This window comes from Liolophura sinensis, chromosome 6 (genome assembly GCF_032854445.1).
Source record: "Liolophura sinensis isolate JHLJ2023 chromosome 6, CUHK_Ljap_v2, whole genome shotgun sequence".
NCBI classification, from domain to species: Eukaryota; Metazoa; Mollusca; class Polyplacophora; order Chitonida; family Chitonidae; genus Liolophura; species Liolophura sinensis.
The window spans coordinates 72,290,528-72,312,556 of record NC_088300.1 but is presented as its reverse complement, the minus strand read 5'-3'; the positions used below and the strand labels follow the sequence as shown (position 1 = coordinate 72,312,556).

The 22,029-nt window shown below is 36.9% G+C and overlaps 1 protein-coding gene across 1 annotated transcript; it reads right to left on the bottom strand.

Moving 5' to 3' along the window:
* Positions 1 to 1,519: 1,519 nt before the first annotated feature.
* Positions 1,520 to 19,411, bottom strand: LOC135468086 (STE20-like serine/threonine-protein kinase). Its single transcript, XM_064746137.1, has 10 exons — positions 18,963 to 19,411; positions 12,093 to 12,216; positions 10,645 to 10,773; positions 10,049 to 10,192; positions 9,761 to 9,890; positions 8,942 to 9,066; positions 6,713 to 6,901; positions 5,907 to 6,032; positions 5,005 to 5,118; positions 1,520 to 4,366 (listed from the first exon to the last, which is right to left on the bottom strand). The coding sequence occupies exons 1-10, from the start codon at positions 19,292 to 19,294 to the stop codon at positions 4,214 to 4,216; spliced, it is 1,566 nt and encodes a 521-aa protein (XP_064602207.1). The 5' UTR covers positions 19,295 to 19,411; the 3' UTR covers positions 1,520 to 4,213.
* Between the last annotated feature and the right edge of the window lie 2,618 nt (positions 19,412 to 22,029).

Genomic DNA, 22,029 nt, shown 5'->3' with positions numbered 1-22,029 from the left:
ACTCTTAGGGCATATACAGACTCCATGCATACAGTAAGAGATCATTTTTTGTCCTTTGTGTCATCACTCATTTAACTCTTGTCCTTGTTTCTTTGTATACACTGTTCACATTATTATATCATCTTGCAACAATGCTCCTCACCCAAGTATAATGTTGAATGTACATACAACAGAACTGAGGTGATGGCCAAATTCAGTGTTTGTGCTGTTTGCATGACTCAATGGAAATTTATTTATGAGTATTCATTTAGTAATTGGATTCTTTCATTACAACCATATGATGGTGTCATGCTATTCGGTGGGTGGAGTGCCGGACCGGGCAAGTTTACTAACAATCTTCCCATTGAACATATAGATATGCACATATGCCAGTATTGGAAGATAAATGGTCTTAAACAAACACAGGGTGCACAAACAGTTGAACGAGCGTGGTGAACTGCTTACTGTGACCAAAGATCCACCAACAGTGACAGTAAGGTATGCTCAATATTCTTTGGCCAAGGGAACTTGAATCCGCGCCTTGCACGGTCCTACAGCAATAGAAAGCGAAGTGCTTCTAAATATAGAAAAATTTCCTGTCAGAAAATGATCATGAATTCACTTCTCTTGTGACTTAGCTATCAAAAACCTTAAGTATCTTAGCCACCTATGCCCGACTGCTCCTGATAAAGGCTTTGTAGAGATTAGCGTATATACTTGAGAGAATGTATCTCCTAATGCTGCAGGACTCATTCAAAACCTTCGTATTATGTATAATGGTCGTGCATTAAAACGGTATTTTTTTTATCATCGTGGGGACACGCTAGGTGTTCAAAACTGGTGTGAAAGAGAAGTCCCCCAAACATTCCTGATGCAAATATACCAGTACTTCAGTGACATTTGATTTTGGGGTGCAGTGATATATATTTATTGAACAGCTTATTTATTGAAAGTTATTGATACGCCAACGGTAAACCACTGACATTTGGCCAGTTACTGACGAACTTTACTTGTATTGCAAATGGCTGGAATAATGGAGAAGTGATCTCCTTGAATGTTAAATGGTACAGACCATCATCCGCTTATTGTCATCAAGGCTCAATGAGAATAGGGATATCAAGAAATTCCTTATTCAAAAATGGATTTACCCTGCACCTCATACAGTGGTTTCGATTCATGCATCTTACCAATAAGCCACATTCCGATGGGATATTTTTCATTCCCTACAAACAACCATTTTGGGCACATATATATATAGGAATTGCTGCTCTCCGTGATTAACTGAACCATGCTGTCATGTCAACAATATTAGCTTCAGTTCACCACGACTTTTGCACGAGAGCAGGGAAATGTACAAATCCCATGTCCAAGGCAGGGTTTGAACCCAGTGTCCTAGCAATTTACAGGTAAGTTGCTTAACTGGTCCATTGACCCCACCTAGCAAATTCAGGTATCGACATCAATCAGCCACAGTGCTACTACCATGAAATCTTTGGTATGTATATTGACATAACCTTCTTTTGAACAGAGAAAAAAAATAAGAAGGGCAAAGCATGTATTGTATGAAAGCTTATCCGTTTATTGACCTAAAACAGCCTGTAAATAGTTAGGCAACTGAGGTGGCATGTTGATCAGTTCTACTGAAAAACCTCAGCTTTATTAAACATCGCACATATACAAATCATACAGAACATATATTAAGCTGAACAAAATATTTCCATATTAGTGAATTCATTAGGCTTTCAGTGTTTACATTTTTTTATATTTATATTATTCACAGAAAGCAATATTAGCACAACCTACACGGCAAGATCGCTTGATGATATATGTATAAATATATATGTTCTCTTGCAGCCATGCGAACTCACAGTTCCAGTCATCAACTCGAAAGGCTTTTTTTTTTGTTATGTTATTTCTTTTCACGCTCCCCCCCCCCCCCACCCCCGAAACATTCTTGAACAAATTCAGTATGATATCAAAATTCATTTTGCTATATAATTTGATATTCTTAACTTAAGTTTGATATACATGTAACTCAAAAGTCAGATAATATCAGACCTTAATACAACAGACTTCCCTGTAAGCAAATGCAGCACAACCCAGTACTATACAAGTGAAACAAATCTTGGCCAGTGAAGGATGCATACTAACAAAAAAATACATCCATACGTCTTGTTTTACTTGACTTCACAAGTTTATTTACATGTTCACCTGGAATTTCTCGGTTCAAATCTGCTGTGATAAAGAGTTTGTGACATTAAATGGGAATATTGGTTGAAGTATTCAACATGGGTCTAAAGTAAGAGTTTATGTGTCCTGCAGAAAAACACAGCAACCTGTAAACCTTGAAAGTACTGGTAATCCTGTCCTGTGACTTTGCTAAAATATGATATATGACCAAACTGCAGAGTAACCAAGATCACAGGATGCATCCAAGCATAAGAAAAACTGAGATCTGAATAGTAATGAAGAATTGGCAAAATGTACACAAAGCTATTACCGAAGGTAATGTGAGAAGTCGTCATCTTTGTACATGTAAATATGGTCAAATTCTACAGTGATTATGTTGAATATTAAAGATTGTCTAATGTGTTAAGTGTGTATTTCTATAACCAGTGAATTCCAGTGAATAAACCATTTCCAATAATATTGCAGCTGAAGAGCTTATCATTGCTTCAGGACCTCTAACAACTTAATACTAGCACATGAAATACGATGCACATACATGTGTAACATATTTCATCTAGCATCTTCCTTCAGGTGCAAAACAATGTTTTCGCATTCAGAATGGAAAATGCATCCCTACAAATAATAATACGAGAAACAAAACCAGCATCAACTCAAATACATGTACATGTAGGAACAGTTTTAAGAAGACAGATTTATCTCATTTAAGTCATGTTGAAGATGGCTTTCTTTAAAGCACTCAAAATTAAGGATAATTTGAAAATATTTCAGCCTATTGCCTAACAAATACTGATATCAAAAGTGATATCTGCATAATATAGTACAATACCTGTACATGCCAACACCTTTAGGCATTGAGTTACAGAATGCAAGGTTGCCATAGTCAAAGGAAGGAGGGAACTGAGCTTGATGGCTGTTGGCTGCAGGTCTAAATAAACACATGCAAAAGTAGTGAGTCGAACTCACATAGCATGCAGTGTGTTTTGTAGCAAAAAAAGTGTGACAACAGAGTTATTTTAAATGAACCAGCCGCAAACCACAAGCCATTAAGAGACAGCTTGGCACTAAAAGTGCAAGGCAAAGATCATTTAGGGTTAAAGCCTAAAAGAGTGCAAGAGATTTGCCATCAGCAAAACAAAGAACACAAAACAAATCAACAAACATTAACAAACATTAAATTGGAACACTTGAAGCGGAGTTAACTGATCAGTAAATAAATAAATTACCCATAGCAGAGTAGAGGTAGAAATTTTTGGATAAAGAGGAAAATTTGGTAAAATTCATCTGCCTTTTTTTTTTTCTTTTTTTTTTTTTTACTTTTTGTTTTAGTTGTCTTTGCAAATCAAAGAAAAAAAATTAAAAAATTATCAGCTGGACACCAAGCACCATTGTTTATGCTAATCAAATCTGTAACAGTATATCTGCATGTAACAGTTATGCACACTGTGCTGTACACAAAAAAACTCTTTTCAACTCTGTAGATAAACACCATAAACTGTGTTCACGCAAATTAACATTGCATTGTAGTCGTACATAATAATATACAAAAGAAGAGAGAAAGAAATGTAAAGGAAGATGTACACAAAGATTTCAATGCCGAGATCAAATCAGCAGATCTTGCTCACCAGAGCACTTGGGTCAGATTAATCTGGATTCAGTGCAATAACATGAGTCTGCTGTTGATTTCCTTTCTTTTTTTTCAAAATTCTAAAATGTCCCATTCATGACATCAGATTTTCCACACAAAACAAAAAATCACCACTTATTCTTGAACAAAATTCTCCACATGGTGTTCCTGAACACCAGCAAATGGTAAAGGTGGAACAGCTTATCATCCAAGGGAAATTATATATCAGTCAGGGTTATGCCAGTGTAAAGGTTGTACCATGCTCCACAGCAGGCCCACAAAACTCTCTGCAGCAGTGCAACCTCTGCAGATCTCACTGTGCAGCATGGGGCAAAAAAAAAACAGTCCTCTATATATACATATAAAAGACCATGTACATCACAAGTAGGTCAAAAGGTTCTCTACACTCATCCTGCCGAGTTAAATCACGGTAGAGTGGCGTGAGTGGGCAGAGTCTTTTCGGGTATTTGTTGGTGTTCTGTTTGAAACCTGTCCCTTTTCACCATTTCCGGGGAAATGACCGTAAAACCGTTCCTGTTCCTCCTTTTGTCTGGCAAACTCATCCTCTAATTTCTGTGCATAAGAAAAACAGAAGACATGTTAGCATACATGTAGACAGACCGTGCTTACATCAAACACCTTCTAACCTTAGAACAGTGCTTACTTTCCTAACCAGAATCGACCAAATTTAATTACTCATGGCTATGTAAAAACAAAAACAGGAGCATTTCTGAACCCAAGCACAAAATGCACCTTTGAAGGTTTCCATGTCATATTGGACATTATTTTATTACTATAATGCTCAGTGAGTCAGGATTGAGAATATAGTTGTCAGGTCGACAGACTTCCCAACATATATTCCTAACTGATGGATGCAGCACTGGATTTTATCCGACCACCTTTTGCGAAACACTTGTTGTCTTGGATACATTCTATAGCATTTTACTGATTTATTTGAGAATTGTGTAACATCCATATCGTACTCCAGATTATTTCACTCATACTTTAGGCTTATGGGTGGCCAAACGTGAAAATATACAAATTTTGACCCCATTTTTGGTCCTTAGAAATTAAAACTTTTACCACTTTATCGATATTACATTAAGGCAAATGTATACAAATTCCAATTTCAGGTACTAAGAACTAAGCAATATGATGAGGTTTCATCATTTGACTTGAGTCCCTGAAAATTAATGATGGTTCTGTCTGACCTGTTTCCTGGGCTGGAGTTGAGCTTTCCAGTCCTGCAGCTCACTCTGATACTGTTCATCTAGCTCCCTGATCTTCTGAGTCTCCTGCTCCATCAACATCTTCCTCTTTTCAGCCTGTTATACATATAGCCAAAGTGAAGGATCACATCACACATATCGAAACTAGTATATGTACTAGCATGTCACACATATTCACACTGAGGGATTCCGTTACATGTCCAAAAGGAAACAGCATGCTGCAAATGTCTACACTAATGAATCCTGTCACACAAATCCAAACTCAAGGATCATGTCTAACATACAAAAATATCCCACTTTAGGATCATGTCTAACATACAAAAATATCCCACTTTAGTATCATGTCTCACATACAAAAATATCCCACTTTAGGATCATGTCTTACATACAAAAATATCCCACTTTAGGATCATGTCTTACATGCAAAAATATCCCACTGAAGGATCAAGTTACACATACAAAACTATCCCCACTGGTGGATCATGTTACACATACAAAAATATCCCCACTGATGGATGTCACACATACAAAAATATCCCCTCTGAAGGATCATGTTACACATACAAAACTATCCCCACTGGTGGATCATGTTACACATACAAAACTATCCCCACTGGTGGATCATGTTACACATACAAAACTATCCCCACTGGTGGATCATGTTACACATACAAAAATATCCCCACTGAATGATCACATCACACACATCCAAAGCTGAAGGATGTTTTTTAACCTAGATATGAATGTCAAAGGTGACACATCAGTCCAAAAGGTTTTGATGTACTCCAATATCCTTCCCTGAAAAGTTGGTATTCCATTCGCAAACATAAAAGAATTTTTCAGACTGCACTGTAAAAACTAGAGAAAAAAAAATGCTGCCTCACCTGAAGTTGTTCTAGCTCCTTAACACTGGTGTTGTTCTTCAACTGCAGCTCCTCCAGCTGGCGTTTGTGTTTCATGTCCTGCCGCAGCTGCTCTGCCTTCATACGCTTCTTTTCATTGTCCTCAAACTGAAAACCCAAAATTTTCTCAACATCAAGGCTCTATTGTCCTAAACACTAAGGAAATGTGAAGTTCTGATTGTCACAAGTTTTACTACACATATATAATGTATTCACTTGAAGTTAGACCTGTCAAAATGCACTTTCAGAAGTACATTGAGGCTTTAAAATGATAATACTTATGTTGCTCTGATTTTGAAGCAAAAAACTCTTTAAGTTGCCTACAAAGTGGATGACTCCATCAGAATCAAGCAAGATGTAATACTTCAAAAAAGCTAAAATCAGGTCATATCCAGTACAACTTTATATTAGAACAAAACAAGCAAACACCATATTTATGTTTTAACTGAAGCAGAATAGCTAAAAACGCAGTGGCAAGATTTTGCTTTCCTCAAAAATTTGGCATTTTGTTCGTGGATAAATATGTAATATGGCACGGTCGGTAATAAATCATGACAGAGCAATTCACCTATAGAGGTCATTTATTTGGCTGTGTTTCAGTCTGTTAATACATGTACATATACCTGTTTCTTCTTCTTGTTTTGTACAAGTCCTCCAAACACCTTGAGTAAGATCAACATGTTGATCCAACATCATTTGTGTTTGGTATATACATTTGCATTCATCTTATACACAACAAAAAGAAGTTTGTCCACACAGAGTTTCTAGAGACATCTCCGATACCTCACCTGTTTAATTTTATTCTTGTCTTCATCAGGCGAACCTAAAGTGCTAAGCCGTAGACTCTGTTTGAACATCTGATGTCTTGTCTTGGCCTCGGCCTTTAGGATCTTGGGCAGGCGTCGCTTCTCCTCTGTGTGCCTCCTCAGTAACTCCTCCTCCTTTGTAGCATTGATACGTTTCATGTGAGCCATTTCCTACACACACAACAAAAGAAAAAAAAAAAACCTGATGCTCCCCTCCAGAAAAACTTGTACTTATTAACTTATTTTTCTTATAACTAATGACAAATTGTCTTCCACTACATTGGTCTTCTCCACCAACACAGTATACTAACAGTGAGGGGAATCACTGCCACTACTACTATTAGACTAGTTTGACCTTTTGACACACATGGGCTAATTGTTTAGGATCAGTCGCACCAGTAATGACCTCGATGGAACCCATAATCAACACTGATCACTAAAACATTTCCCAAATAACTAAAGTTAAGACTAAAACAAAATATACAAAATATGCTGATTGCTAGTAGTGTCTGTAGTTATCTCCCTTGTATGGGCTGTGAGGCGGTTACATTCAAACATGGTGGTTGGAGTTTGAATTTATCTAGCTTCCACCAGGTTCATGCTTGCCGGGATTTACTAGTGATGACACACAGGGACATCTATCTGGAATCGACATCTGAGACCACTACGAGTACAGACAGATATAATATTTGGTGGCCAACAGTAGTGTATTGAAGCCAGCACGAGAAGTACAGAGGTATTCAAGGTAAGCTTATGGAACAGAGCTAGACCAAAACATGATACGCTTGTTATGCTAAATCCAAATGTAGGCCTACAATAGAAGACAAGAATTTATTATTTGTGCTTTATTTATTGGTAATATATAGTATAAATCTTAAGTGTTTCTGAACACTAGCTGTTCTGTGATAGTTGTATTTCATTGCATTAGCTGAACTCTCCTCAGAAATCACCGATACATGTACGTCAGAAGCTGGGCTTTGGACTGCCTTGATAGGGAAGGCAGGAAGGAGTTTTACAAGTTCCCAATTCTGTTCATTCTATAACTTTTCAGACATATATTGTTTTCATATCCTGGAAGGTCAATAAGATTAATTATTTTGCTAACTACAGCACCAACATAATGAATGAGGATCAAGATCTTGGAATTACCACGATTTCACATTGTTTGTTGATTCGCCAGGAGGTGGAGGAGTTACTTACTATGTGTGGATTGACATAAAATATAGATGCAACACCTGAAATCTTATTCCTCAAAGAGTTGTTCCCCTTTGCCTACACAGTCAGTAACCAAACCTTTTAATTCCCTTATTTTTTCAAGAATATTTCACTCTTATTATGGAGGAAAGCATTTGTCATTATGTACCTAACACATCTCCTGACTTAAGGCTGCAGCAAGAGCTGGAACTATACCTGCCACCTCCTACTGTATATCTAGGGGCTTATTGGTTGTTTTATGTGTTTATTTTGATTAGAATTTTATGCCATTCTCAAGAACATTTCACCTTAATGATGGCTGCCACCATTGTGGTGGGCGCAAACTGGGAAACCAATTGGCAGTAAGTTTATGCTGTGGTATTTTGACAAGCATGCTTGTAGGAATACTATGACAACGGTATAGCCTTCCAACAGTTTGGACAAACTGGTTGATCAGTTGTTGTGGTCTTGAGTCATCAATGATGCGAGTGCTTTGAAGCACAGTGAAATTTTCACTGCCGGTCGGCACACACACAAGCCTTATCATTTTCCCAATTTGTGAGAACAGCTTTCTGAAAAGCTTTTAGTTCACTGATGCCAAAATTTCTTTTTTAATCTACTTCACACTTCTCTTGTCCAGCTTTCATGTGGAGTCTGTCATGATGATATAGAGGTTTAAACCATCCAATAATATTTTGTGTATGGATTTTCCCTGTCTCCAAGGAATTTCAGCTATTTCATTGGCTGTTCGATAGCTCGGTGATCATGCATGCTGTTTTAACGAAGAATGAGCCTATGTTTATCAGTGGGGTTAACAAACTGAAGTATGGTGAGGTATTCCTGCTGACAATATGAGCGTAAGAAAGCCCTTAAAGCCATTGTTTTCATAACCACCTTGAAGCATGAAGCCCATATCTACTGACCACCGATACCTACACATACCCTATATTTTTAGCATGTCTACAGAAACCTCTCTTATGCACAATACACAGGGTTTATCCCATCAGCAGGGCTCACCTTCTGATGTCTATTGAGCATCTGGTGTCTCTTTAGGAAGAACAAGTCTTTTAGTTGCCCCTTAGCTTGCTGATGTTTTTCATGGAGTTGTTGCTTTTCCAGCTCCCAAATGGCTGCTTCTCTACCTGGTAACAAACAATAAATAAAAAAAGAGTAAACTCTTTGTCTCAAGACAAAAGAAAACCCTGGATGGTGTTACAACAGCAAGGTGACTCACATTAAAATGTAACATTGTTTTACAGATAGATCACTCAAAATAGTAGAATACATCTGCTGCTGAAGAAAGTATGAAAAAACAATAACGCAAGACTTTGAAAGAACTAAGTTTAACAGTTTTAGAACTTAGAACTTAATAAATAGATAACAAATTCTGTCAAGAGTTTACATGTGATTGTTAAGATGTCAAATTAGTAAATGTATTGGCATATTTCCAACCTGCTGTGATGTGATGACCTCATGCCACAAATAAAGTCGCTTTGCTGCAAAATCTGCCTTACTACAAAGGAAACTGCCACAGGAAACTTGAACATGGATTTTGATGTTTTGAGCAGCTATTGATTTATTCATTGCGGTATTCACAGTTCTACGAATTTTGACTGTCTTTGTAAATCAACACTGCTGCATATTGTACCAGTCACACCATATGTAGTTTTATACATGATGTAGTCTACATCTTAAGTAACTGTCTCCTTACATAACATTCACAATACTTACTTAACAACAATGTGCTGATATATTTTCCATGTACACACATAAAATTGTCATTAAAAGCCATGAACCTTCAACACATTTCAAAGATATACATGTACAATTACTCACTCCTGAGAAGTTGTTGCTTCTGTTGTAAAAACTGTCCTTCTACAAAGGCAATTTTCTGTCTATGTGAATCAGACAGCTGTTTCATGTGTCTGTCCATCATGTCCTTCTGGGACTCCAAAAATACTCGCTCCTGGAAAGAAATTTGATAAATTATTTTACTTTCAGAACCTTGCCATAATAAAGCATGTGTGCAAAACTGTATTATGTTGTCCACATCTTTGCTGTCTGGTTAATCAGTTATCTCCCTTTGACAGATCATGAAGACTTATATGTACAGATATACTCTACCTTTTCTGCCAGAGAAATTTCTTTTTCCTCTTTCTTTTTCCTAAACATCTCTTTGCGGTGATCCTTGGGCAGTAAATCCAGCTCTTGTCGCAACAGCTTCATTTCCTGTTTCTGGGATTCCTTGAACATTCGCAGCTCCCTTTCCTATCACATGGGAATATGAATATATAGATCAGAGATATATGTAGAACTTACTTATTAGTACATATGTACTTTACTGATGGTTTATCTTCACCTGTATATAACAGCAAAGCCATCTCGAGCTTTAAGCCAGTATGTGATTAGATTTGTCCTCTTGCATTAGGCCACTCTATAAAAATGGAAGATTATTAGTAACATTGAAAATATATATATTTTTTTTTTATCTTTCCACTGAATTAAATTTGTCGATTGGGTTGCAAGGTGGGCTTTACTGACAATAAATTGTAAATTGTATAAATGTTATGTTGCCATACTTGATAAAAATCTTGTGATCTTCATACATATTACATGAATTTCCACCTGTGCATGAAAAAGGCAAATCTGATGTTCAACAGCTGTTTAACAGCCAGAGATACATCAAAACTGATGACATAAATGATTCACCTGACCCTTACCTGATCAGCTTTGATTCTCCTGGCTGCATTCCTCATGTCATTGGCCTGAGTGGTTTCTGCTTTTTCTACCTGAAGTTTTTGGGTTCTTGTAAGAGTTTCCATGTCACTTTCATAGGTCTTTATTAATACCTAGAGACCAGGGGAGAAGAGAAGAGAAATGCTTGAGTCTGGTGACTGAAAGTGGTACAATGGGTACACACTACACTCACATATGCACAGAGGTATCAGTAAATTCTTCTTTGAAATGGAATTTAACATTACTGGTTAGATTTGCTTGGGGTTTAACCGAGTACTTAACTATCATTCAGACAAAGGAGTCCTTAGAGTGCATGTAATGTGCCTCCTAGTTGCAGGACGGATTTCCACTGCTCTTTTACCTAGAGCTGCTTCACTGAGATGACTTTCTGAAGGCAAGTAAGCCACCCCACCCAAGCCATTATACTGATAAAGGTCAACCAGTTGTTGCACTATCCCCTTAATGCTGAACGCCAAGTGAGGAAGCTAGAACTTCATGCTGAACGCCAAGCGAGGAAGCTTCAGTGGAAAGATTAGAAAAAAATTATATATTTCTACAACTGCCTCTTTTAAGGTTTTAGGTGTCACGTGACTCAGGATTGACCCTGGATCTACTGCCTCCCGAAGAGGACGCCCTACCAACTGTGCTATCGGGGCCCATGTTTAGTCTATAGGAATAATCAACTGAAATATGCCAAATGATCTAAGAACTGGTTCTTCTTTGTAGGCAAAGGAATATCATAAAATATTACTTTTGGTGCTGAAAACACTATGATCAACTGAAGCTGTAGAATCCGGCATCATGTGCAACTTAATTACAGGCAAAATTTTAGGTCATTTACTGCATATGTTTTATTCAGATGTTTAATACTGTAATCAAAGTAATTCAATTCCATTCAATTTTTATCTAATGACACACCAATAACACTCCTGTGGCCTGTTTTGCAAATCACTGACAACTTGCCTCTGGAATTACTTCCATATGATATAATGAAGAGATGCATCATAATGGTACACATGATAAACAGTGTTGTAGAATGGTTCCTTGTTCATCTATTGGAAACCTTTTCTGCTCACACTTACAGTATTTCCTGCTCAAACTTAAGTATGTACCACCATTTCCTGCTCAAACTTTTGGCACTTATCGCCATTTCCTGCTCAAACTTTTGGCACTTACTGCCATTTCCTGCTCAAACTTCTGGCACTTACTGTCATTTCCTGCTCAAACTTCTGGCACTTACCGTCATTTCCTGCTTAAACTTCTGGCACTTACCGGCATTTCCTGCTCAAATTTATGGTACTTACTATCATTTCCTGCTTAAACTTCTGGCACTTACTGTCATTTTCTGCTCAAACTTCTGGCACTTACCGCCATTTCCTGCTTAAACTTCTGGCACTTACCGCCATTTCCTGTTCAAATTTATCGTACTTACCGCCATTTCCTGTTCAAACTTCTTCTCCTGGGCCTCTCTGGCCATCTGTGCTTTGTAGACCAAATCCTGGTACTGTTTGTTCTCCAGCTTCTGTAACATCTTCAATTCTCGGAGGTCCTGTTTCCTGTCAACGCAAACACAAACACGTTAGCACAAACACATCTAGGGTACCTGGCCCCATGCAAGATGAAGACTATAAAATAATGCACAGATGTCATACTGAAAAGTTTAAATCTGGCATGTAAACAGGGCAGTAAATACTGATTATTGGTGAGTTCACTTTCATCAATTCTGAGCAGTCACTCCCTGCTTAGACTTAGTCTAAAACACATATTACACACGTATGAAAAAACTTGTGACACTTAAGTATTTGAAACCCTAAAAGGCACAGCCGACTTCCAACCAGACCTTTGCAAACTTTTAAAGAGACCAAAACAGAGCATCCCATCCTTATTTTGGCAGTTATACATGTTGGCTCAAGTTACACAATATGGACAGATCAGACAAATGGAGCAGACAGAAATCAATGGGATTTTATTTCCTATCCTTGTAACATCAGTTTGGCTGATCACGCTTTTAGCTGTTGACACAATCCAAGCTAAACACAAACTATCAGTAGATATCATGCTCTCCTTGAAATGTAAAGATGTGTATACACAGACAATGAATTGCTCCAGTCAGCACACTAGACTCCCCGGACAACATGAGTGGGGGAAGACAACAAACCCTCCACATAATGAACCAGGGGTTTTACCAGATGGTGTGGAAAGGTCAAACCAATACCCGATCAATTCATACAAGTCAGATTCCACATCACAACTACCAGAAATTAGCTGGTGATATGTTGTATATAACCAGGAACGATTTAGGTTAGTACAAAAATCAGAAATTTGATGGAAAGGGACAGTTGTAGTAGTATGAAGGCAATGTAGGTATAAATATGGATATTGTGATGTTGTAGGTATAAATATAGATATTGTGATGTTGTAGGTATAAATATAGATATTGTGATGTTGTAGGTATAAATATAGATATTGTGAAGTTGTAGGTATAAATATGGATATCATGATGTTGTTAGTATAAATATGGATATCATGATGTTGTAGGTATAAATATGGATATCGTGATGTTGTAGGTATAAATATGGATATCGTGATGTTGAAGGTATAAATACGGATATCGTGATGTTGTAGGTATAAATACAGATAGCATGATGTTGCTTAATATATGCATTGATTTTGATCTTTAGGATGGATGTTTTTCTCTTATATGACAATGGTCATGTCTATAGGATGAGACACTGGAGGGCTTCTAGAAAACTTTAAATTGATAAGAAATACAACAATTTCTTTAAATGCAAATGCAATAACAATATGTACCACAAAATAGGAGGAAATCAATTACAGTATACAAATTCAAATATTTATCCACATAAAAGCATTCTTTTAAGAGAAAAAGTTATGTGCTTATTTCAGTAGATTTGGTGTTAAATATTTATCCGTTTTTTTCTTCTTCATGTTTCACTACTTAAAATAAATTAAAATAACAATTACCTCCGGTAAAAATTACACAAGAATCCCATCATCCCATTTAGGTAAAATTTAGGTAAAAACTGGTTTGTATATCAAAGAACTAACTCTGACATTACTAACAAATAAATATGTTTTCCTTTACTAGTTCAGTGGTTGAACAGATGATTTAGTATCAGTTAACAATATACGGGTACTCAACCAATAACTAGTTTCACACCTGAAATCAACATTAACTTGCTGTGAATCCTTGCTGGTTCCCATGGCATTCATATCACAAACTTTCCATCCCATCAGAACAAGTAAATCCCACATGTTGACATCACAGACATTCCGTATGTAAGTACATTGTATGTGTACACAGACAGTTTTCAGTCTGGTATCAGGCTAAACACAAATAAGAGTTCAAATCCTCACTTTGCGTACACATAGGTATATCCTTGTACACCACGATGTCTATCTAAAATGATACATGTAATTCATCACTTGATTATCAGCATCCACAGTCAAAGTATTCAGGAATAATGCAGGTAATCCCCCACACTTTAAATTATACAACAAATACGTAAGGAATCAACAAATGAACAAGATATTCCCTTCAAAACGCAGACAGATGTAGCTATAAAAGGTGGGTAGGTTCTATGATAGGTACAGCAGGACTACAGGTATGTCTATACACATAAGCTAATTCAGTCACTCCCTAATACATGGTGCAAGTCTTTCAATAGATGTTCATCTTTTTGACCTACAGTACAACTTCTCATCACGTGAATGACCTACCCAGAGATGAGGTGCATGTACATGGCTTGACCACTGCACTTAAACATACAAAAAAAAGAGGATATCATAGCAAAGAAAAAAAAATTACCAAACCTCTGTATTTCTCCAGCCGATAACTAAAAAGCTATTATAGACATTGGCATGTAAGCTCTAAGATAAAAGAGCCCTTTTGTGTCGTATTTGTGAAATACTTCTGCATGAAATCATGTTTTTCCTTAAAATCATTCACAAATCCCAACAAATGACCCACCCAGAGAAAGGTAAAACTATGTGGGGAATACCACAAGGGCATGTTCAAGGAAATTATCCATTCAGGATAGAGAAAGATCTTTTACTCGTAACAATGAGCTCTACAAACCAGACTACATGTAAGCTTCAGGTATCTCTGTGACACAGTCAGAACATTCATGTAGTGTGGACATGACTCCGTTTTTCCTTCCCTATACTTCTATGGGTACATGTAATATAAATCCTTCAGATAAGAATACGGTGACGCATAACAAGCACAAGACTCATAGTTTTCATTGTGTAGTGCAAGTATAAGATTTCATTATGATTAATACACCTGTAGTCCAAATGTCAAACTTTCTAATAAAGGAAGAATTCTACAATTACAAACACAGAATCTTGTCAGGGTCTCCCCCACCCCAGCTGTTTGCTCAGATAACTTTATAATGGACAATAAGTGTTGCTTTTCTTTAGAGACTTACATGTCATCTAAAGTTACAAGTTAAGGTGTAGTTATAAAAAAACAAGTTTAGACAATACACATGTGTATCCTAATATACTACCTGATATATTCACTGTTAATATTTTGTTTGAGAAAATGTACTTCTTGGCATACCTTAAAATCACTCTCCTAAAACTTGGTTAAATGCAAAACTTCACATATACGTTAAAAACAGGCCAGTCAAATATTTGCTTCTCACATTCTACATTCTAACAGCATATGTGGTGTACATATACAGTTTCATTGCATCTTCAAAGTGGTCTCCTAAAATTACTCTGTGTAGTTTATATCCAACTACAAACAAAACAAAGTTCATTTTGCTGATAATTAACTAATTAGATAGCCCAAATAAATAACACTATGTTTTCTACAGGTTCATAAAAGTTAAGGTCTATTCTGAATATTTTCATTTGACTGTAAAAGGCCTACAGCATAACAAGATTAAACTGTCCTCAGGGGGCTAGGTTTTCACACTCAAGCAGAAATACATATAGAATGTAATGTCATAGTTACTTTACCTATGCACATGATGTGCTAAACCTGAACTTTAGAAGCTAGACTTTTTTCTATCAGCTATAACATGTGAAATTCCTGCCATTATCATTTTACCACACACATGTACGTGTATAAAATAATGATAATTATACAAAATAAAGATAATTAGTCATAAAAGTACAAATACGTTAGGAATGCATGTCTAGAAGACTAAAGTAACACTCCAACCTCCACACAGTGCATGTATATCCACAAGTTATTTGTTATTTAGTATTTTACATTTAATATTAATTTCAGCGAGATATTTTCTTGCACAACACACGCAAGTGTTCCGACTATGTACATGTGTACTATACATTAACATGCCAGTCACAAATTTGTAACAGATACATGTAGAAGAGCATGCATGACATGCACTCATGTGTGCCAGAGAATGACAAAAGTAATTCTCTCAGGGATTAAGTTGGGGGAAAAAATGTGTTTTTCATTTACATGAAAGGTACACATACATCTGCTTATGGCACATGCATGCTATAGAAGGACTGTATCAGGGAAATTAGAAGTATGTATGAATCAAGGGACACATTCAAGACAATATAACTAGACTCAGTGAACTACAAAACTAATCTAACTTGAACAAAGTAACAATATTTATTTTTACCTGAATTACCCTATTTCTTCTACATTCTGGGACACCTGGTCTGCTCATTTTAGCCAATGTATATGTAATTCTAGCAGGAATATTGAGTTTCTTTTTTCTCATATGGTTTGACCATCTAATGAACAACATACTCAAATCTTTACTTTTCCGAAAGGCTGGCCCAAAAATGTAATATTCTACTTTCAACACTACTAATATTGTCCCAAATTGTAGAAGAATTAGAGTATACCTAAAAAATGTGATCATTGCTTTTCTCCAGTTAAGACACATGATAAACACTTGTGGCACTGTCTTATAACAGTCATCTAGGTAAACAGGGGCACATAATAAAATGTCTGACTCAGGACTCACAGAGCTTCACAGAGGATATAAATATGATGTCCATATTCCCTGAACATTAGAAACAGTTGTTCAAAATTCCCAGTGCACCAGGATTTAACTCACTAACGCCAAGAATAAATGAGAGTTAAAGTGAAAACAAAATTACTCAGATAAAAAAAATTACCTTCATCTCAAAATCTGATTAAACTACAATTTTACAAGAAAGCCAGCAGAGCCAGCGAAATGAAATGACACTGTAGAATGACAACTGAATATAAACTGATTGGTCTTCATGCCATGTCCAATGACAAACCACTTTTTTCATCAATCGGGCCACTGTAAGAATTAACTCTTCCAGACAAGCTGTTTAGGGACTTGCTCAACAGGAAACAAATACATCATCACTAGTTGGCAATTACTACATGTAATTGGCAGAAACAGTGTTGCAAAGGGCAAGGGGAGAGAACTGGTTGATGAATAATGTACAACGTCTTCTCATCAATAATCCAACACATTTTTATCTTTCTCCTTCCTTACTGTGAAATGGTGGGGGGTAGTGTGGAGGGGACAAAGAGAAACACTTCAGCGGTGGGTGTGAACGAATAAAGCTGTGGCACGAGTGGACAAAGGAAATAATTACACCATTACTGGTATACGTCATTCCTTGCCAGGTTGATGAGAGAAAACAGGGGAGTTCAGGACACCAGGGGATTTACTCTCCCTTCCTAGAAACAGTATTAAGGCATCTGATGGCTTCAGGGAAACAAGGCATTTCAGCGTATGACAGCTCCTCTACAAGAAGCCTTGAAATGTTTTATTTCCTCTGTGTGGTCTGAGAAACAACTGTTACATTGGGCCAGGGCTCAATACAAGGCCACAATCAATATGTGTAATCACAGCAGACTACCCTCAGACTGGCCCAGCTGCCTTGACTAATACTAACATCCATCAGAGGAGATTATGGGAACCAGAATAGGGCAGAATTGGAAAAAAATCCCCAATCTCTCCCAAATACATCATACCAAGTACAAGCAACTGTGAACAAATACTCAAGAAGTTCTATTGCTATAAAACATATATCTGTATGTATAAGTGCATGTTAGTGAGCCTTTCTTGTAAATCTTGTAATCATGCCAACAAAGCAAATCAAACTGAAAAGCTATTGAAATTGATGGCCAGCAAATCTGGCATATAAACTAAACTTCTTGGCTACAATGTGGCTTAAGTATGTACAGTTTTTGCCATATTTCCATTAGTGATGCAATAATCTGATGCTGCAATGAAAATCTTTTTTTTTTTTGTTACATATTTTTGCTCACAGCAACAGCATACATGCAATCAAGTATGACGAAAGATTGCAAGCACGTAAGTTTATTAGCATCAAATATCTCAAAGCTTAATAAAAAATCAGATAAGTAGAAATGTAATGACACTAATTTATAATGCACACATCTGCATATTGTAGCCTTCCAGTTTTTAACTGCCATATAAAAAATACAGTACTTTTGACACTCGAGGATCAACCCTTGGGGTCATAAATGTTCAGATATCGTGTTATTATGTAATAATAGTATCTTATGTACCAATATAATTAGAAGAACAATGCCACATGATATTTACAAGCACACAATATTTCCCCCATGTTTTGACACAATATATGGTGAGGTGTACTATGTAACATCATGACAAGGCGATACCTATGGGAATAGATCTACAATGTGGTATACCCGGTATCATACAGATAAAACACAGGATTCATTTGAAAACACAGGTATATGTTTGTGATATTGACAGAACAAATCAATGAATGATTATTACTTAACGTGACTTCAGCAATGCTGCAATCATATCGACCTAATATAAGGCAAGAAAAATGAAAAATTAAATATATGTTCTGATATGTTATGAGTTTGTTCTTGTGTTTGGTTTTTATCTTTCTTACAATGTACCATGTACGGTTATAAGATTTAGCAGGTCACTTCCCTTAGCATGTGTTCTGAAGGTGGAACAACCAGGTATACAGGATTTACTCATCTGACTAATCTGTACATGTAATGCAGTGCAGTGCAGTGGAATATACATGTACTTGAAAAGAATATGAGCCACTGATAATGTATGAATGCAGGTAGATGTTATATATAAACTGATGTTAACCTAGAGCATGGAAAGCAATACATGCAATGTCATCATAAATTTCGACATTCCCTAAGGCTGTCTAACACGAGACGAAAGTAATATGTATTCTTGACATTTTAATAACATAATGCCTGCGTGACTTTCAAGCTGCAATACCAGAAAAGCGATGAAGGATTATATCATTTGATGGATTTTTAATGTGTGAGCACTGGTCTCACCTAGTAATCCTGTCAAACACTTCCTCCCATACTGTCCACTCTAGGTTTTCTGCTTGTACAAGCAGTTCCTTCTCCACTTTATCAGAGTGACTGTCAACTTCATCCTCTGACAGTAATTTGAGTTTGTCAGGGTCTGTCCTCACCACCAGGCTGCCTGAGCGCACAAGAGGTAATGGACGGGGCCGTTTCTGGCGTTGGTCAGGAAAGAGACTGCCCGAGCGCTGAAAACGCGCTGGACGCTCAGGCAAGCCCAAGCTGCCAGTGTCCGGGCAGGTTATGAAGCGCTGCAGAGGCAGCACTGCTAAGGTGGGTTTAGAGTCCGACTGAACCATGATGCCGTCAGTAAAGCTCAGTTGTTCCTGTAAATATACACACTGTGTGATTCCATACACACATCCACAGAGGCTTCAAAATGCCACCGCTGAACTGCAGACCACATGAATATCATATTAGGCTTGCCGCACATAATGTATTAAAGGGCAGGTCATGCAATACCAGGTTGTAATCTTCTCCAGGTGGGAGTGGTGAGTCTCACCCTCACAACAAGGACTTCAGTGAGAGATCTTGGGCCTCACAAGCCAAGTGTTTATAATCTAGACATGTACATCTATAAGTTCATCCACGCTGGCATTCTCTACAAGGAAAAAGTCCAATAACCTTGATGCCCCACACGGGTACATGTACATACACACAGTACAACTTGCTGACTACAACTGAATCCAAAAACATAGTCCCAGATTTTATAACATCCAGTTAGTCTCTGAGTGTGCCTAAATCCTCGCACTGCACAAGGAAAAAAAGGCAAGTGAACAATGTACATTCTCTTCAGTGCATTTGTGATCCAGGCTTAACATGAGCTGGTATAAAAACCATTACACTGAGTGGCGTTGTAAACAACAATATACCAGCAGTTAACTGGGAACTTCTTTTTTTTAACCCATGGACCAGAGTTGATTTACCTGTGTTTGTGACAGATTGTTACACGGGTTGACAGTTTATCCTGTAATAGGCTTATAACATAAAACTGTTTGCAAACATGGTTACCACATGCACACACTGTCTCAGTCAGGGGCAGGTCAACCCGTAGGCCAGCTGACTTAGGAAGAGATTACACTCATTCCTTACCCTAACATAGATTAATACCGTAATAATCGACTTGAGCCTTTTTCTTTAAGAAGAAAGGTTTGGTCAACATATGCCAGCTGATTCTGGTTTGAACAATGATATATGAAGTCAGCTGATATATCACATGGCACAAGATACGTTTCTGATGGTTAGCTATTAAGCTACTGCATTGCACCTGAATTTTACCATGTAAAATGCATTAACAGAAATACATAAATGACTTAAAATGATACTTTTCAGGTTAAAACTTTTCTCATACAAAATTAATAAAAATAAGAAGGTAGACCAATCAATCAGCATCAAGCCAAATGGGCCACTTGAAAGGTCATATACTGCACTCTACAAAATACGAACCCTAAGAAAGTTCAAGACAATTTCTTTAGCATTCAAAATTCAGGATGTAGAATTTTGAAATACAAGAAGACAAGAGAGCTATAAAAATATTTGCAGCTACCATAATTTTATAAGCAAGTTTCCATTTGTCATACAGATTCATACCAACACAGTGTATTTGTGTATTATTCATAAACTTCATGTCTCCAACAGTTTCGTAACTCTGAATAATAATGCATTGGAATTAAATCGAAATGTCGCAGTAAATGGCATCATCGCTCGGATTTACCTCTATATTGCTTTTGATAAAACTCGTGTGTGACTCATTATGGATTTCAAGAACAATTTCATTTGGTCATGCTTGCTTAAACATTTACTTTAACAATAACAAAAAGAATCAATAAAGTTATGAATGTTCTAAAATGATTACAGACTTATGTGAGATGTAAAATGGTCTAGCCGTTAAAACAACGATTTGTGTTTTCAAAATTTTTCTCTCTTCAATAAGACATAAATGAATAAAAGACAAAAAACGATATAGGTATATATACACACAAACAAAATAATTTAATGACAAATTAATTATGGGCCAAACATTTATGAAACAACTTTAACTTCAATAAATTTATCAGCTTGATAGTTTTATCATCATAATAATTCTCAAAGATCTGAATATTTCAACAAAGTTGCATAAAAACCACTGATTTAGCTTGCATCAGTGTCAAAATGAATTCCATTCCTGCACAGGGAGGATGATTGGGGGATTATATTGATGGTCAGTGTATAAAACCAGATTGATTATGTGACAAGATGGTTGCCAGCTGGAACCAAGGGAAGAAATAACTGTCCAAACTGACGAGTTGGGGAAGCAAAAATAGGAAGACGAAGGGAAAATTGGCAGAAAGGAGTAAGCGACAAGAAAACCAATAATCCAATGAAATTGCCCTCAATTCTCAATACTCAAACGGAATGTACCCTGAAGAGCAGGAAGTAATTCAGATTGGCACCTCATTTTTACTATCAGACGCTTTAGTAGACAAATTCCATTTCGTCTCATGGATTTCAAGGCCTTTTATCTATGGCATTACCAGAGCACACTCTATTAGCTAAAACCTTCGAATAAGTCTGCTAGATAAATCCATGTGGCCAAATTCACAAGATTTTAAAGCAATTTTTAAAGACCCACATCTCACTGGTAGTATTAGTATGTTCTGAAATTTGCACACACAAAAAAAATTCCAAAAGACCTTGGTAAAACCAGTAATTCTTGAACTTAACCACGTCTGCAAAAGAACTTTTCACTTCTCCAGAAATTCTGAGTACCCTTATTTTCCTCCGCTGTCAGACTCCATCTTCACCTAAATTGGACAAGATGCTGCTGTTGTAATAGCTCTAAGTTTCCAAAGTAAACATTCACATCACAAAACGCCGTGCCAACAGAGAAAAGCCATTCTACACATGTTCCAGAACATCCTGCACAGCATGTCAACGTCACAATAAGGAGTCAGCCCTGCATAAACACACTTTGAAACGTAACAATCAAATCTGTGGAATGCTGCTTGTTCTTAAAACAATCCATAACTACATGAACAGCCATATATATCTGCTA

Bases quoted from the DNA above. Each gene is read 5' to 3' on its own strand.
- LOC135468086 (XM_064746137.1), bottom strand. From the start codon at position 19,294: ATGGTTCAGTCGGACTCTAAACCCACCTTAGCAGTGCTGCCTCTGCAG. The intron at 10,193-10,644 runs GTAAGGGTCAGG...CCCATGTGATAG, and splicing joins GGAGAATCAAAGCTGATCAG to GAAAGGGAGCTGCGAATGTT. The intron at 9,891-10,048 runs GTAGAGTATATC...ATTTCTTTCCAG, and splicing joins AAATTTCTCTGGCAGAAAAG to GAGCGAGTATTTTTGGAGTC.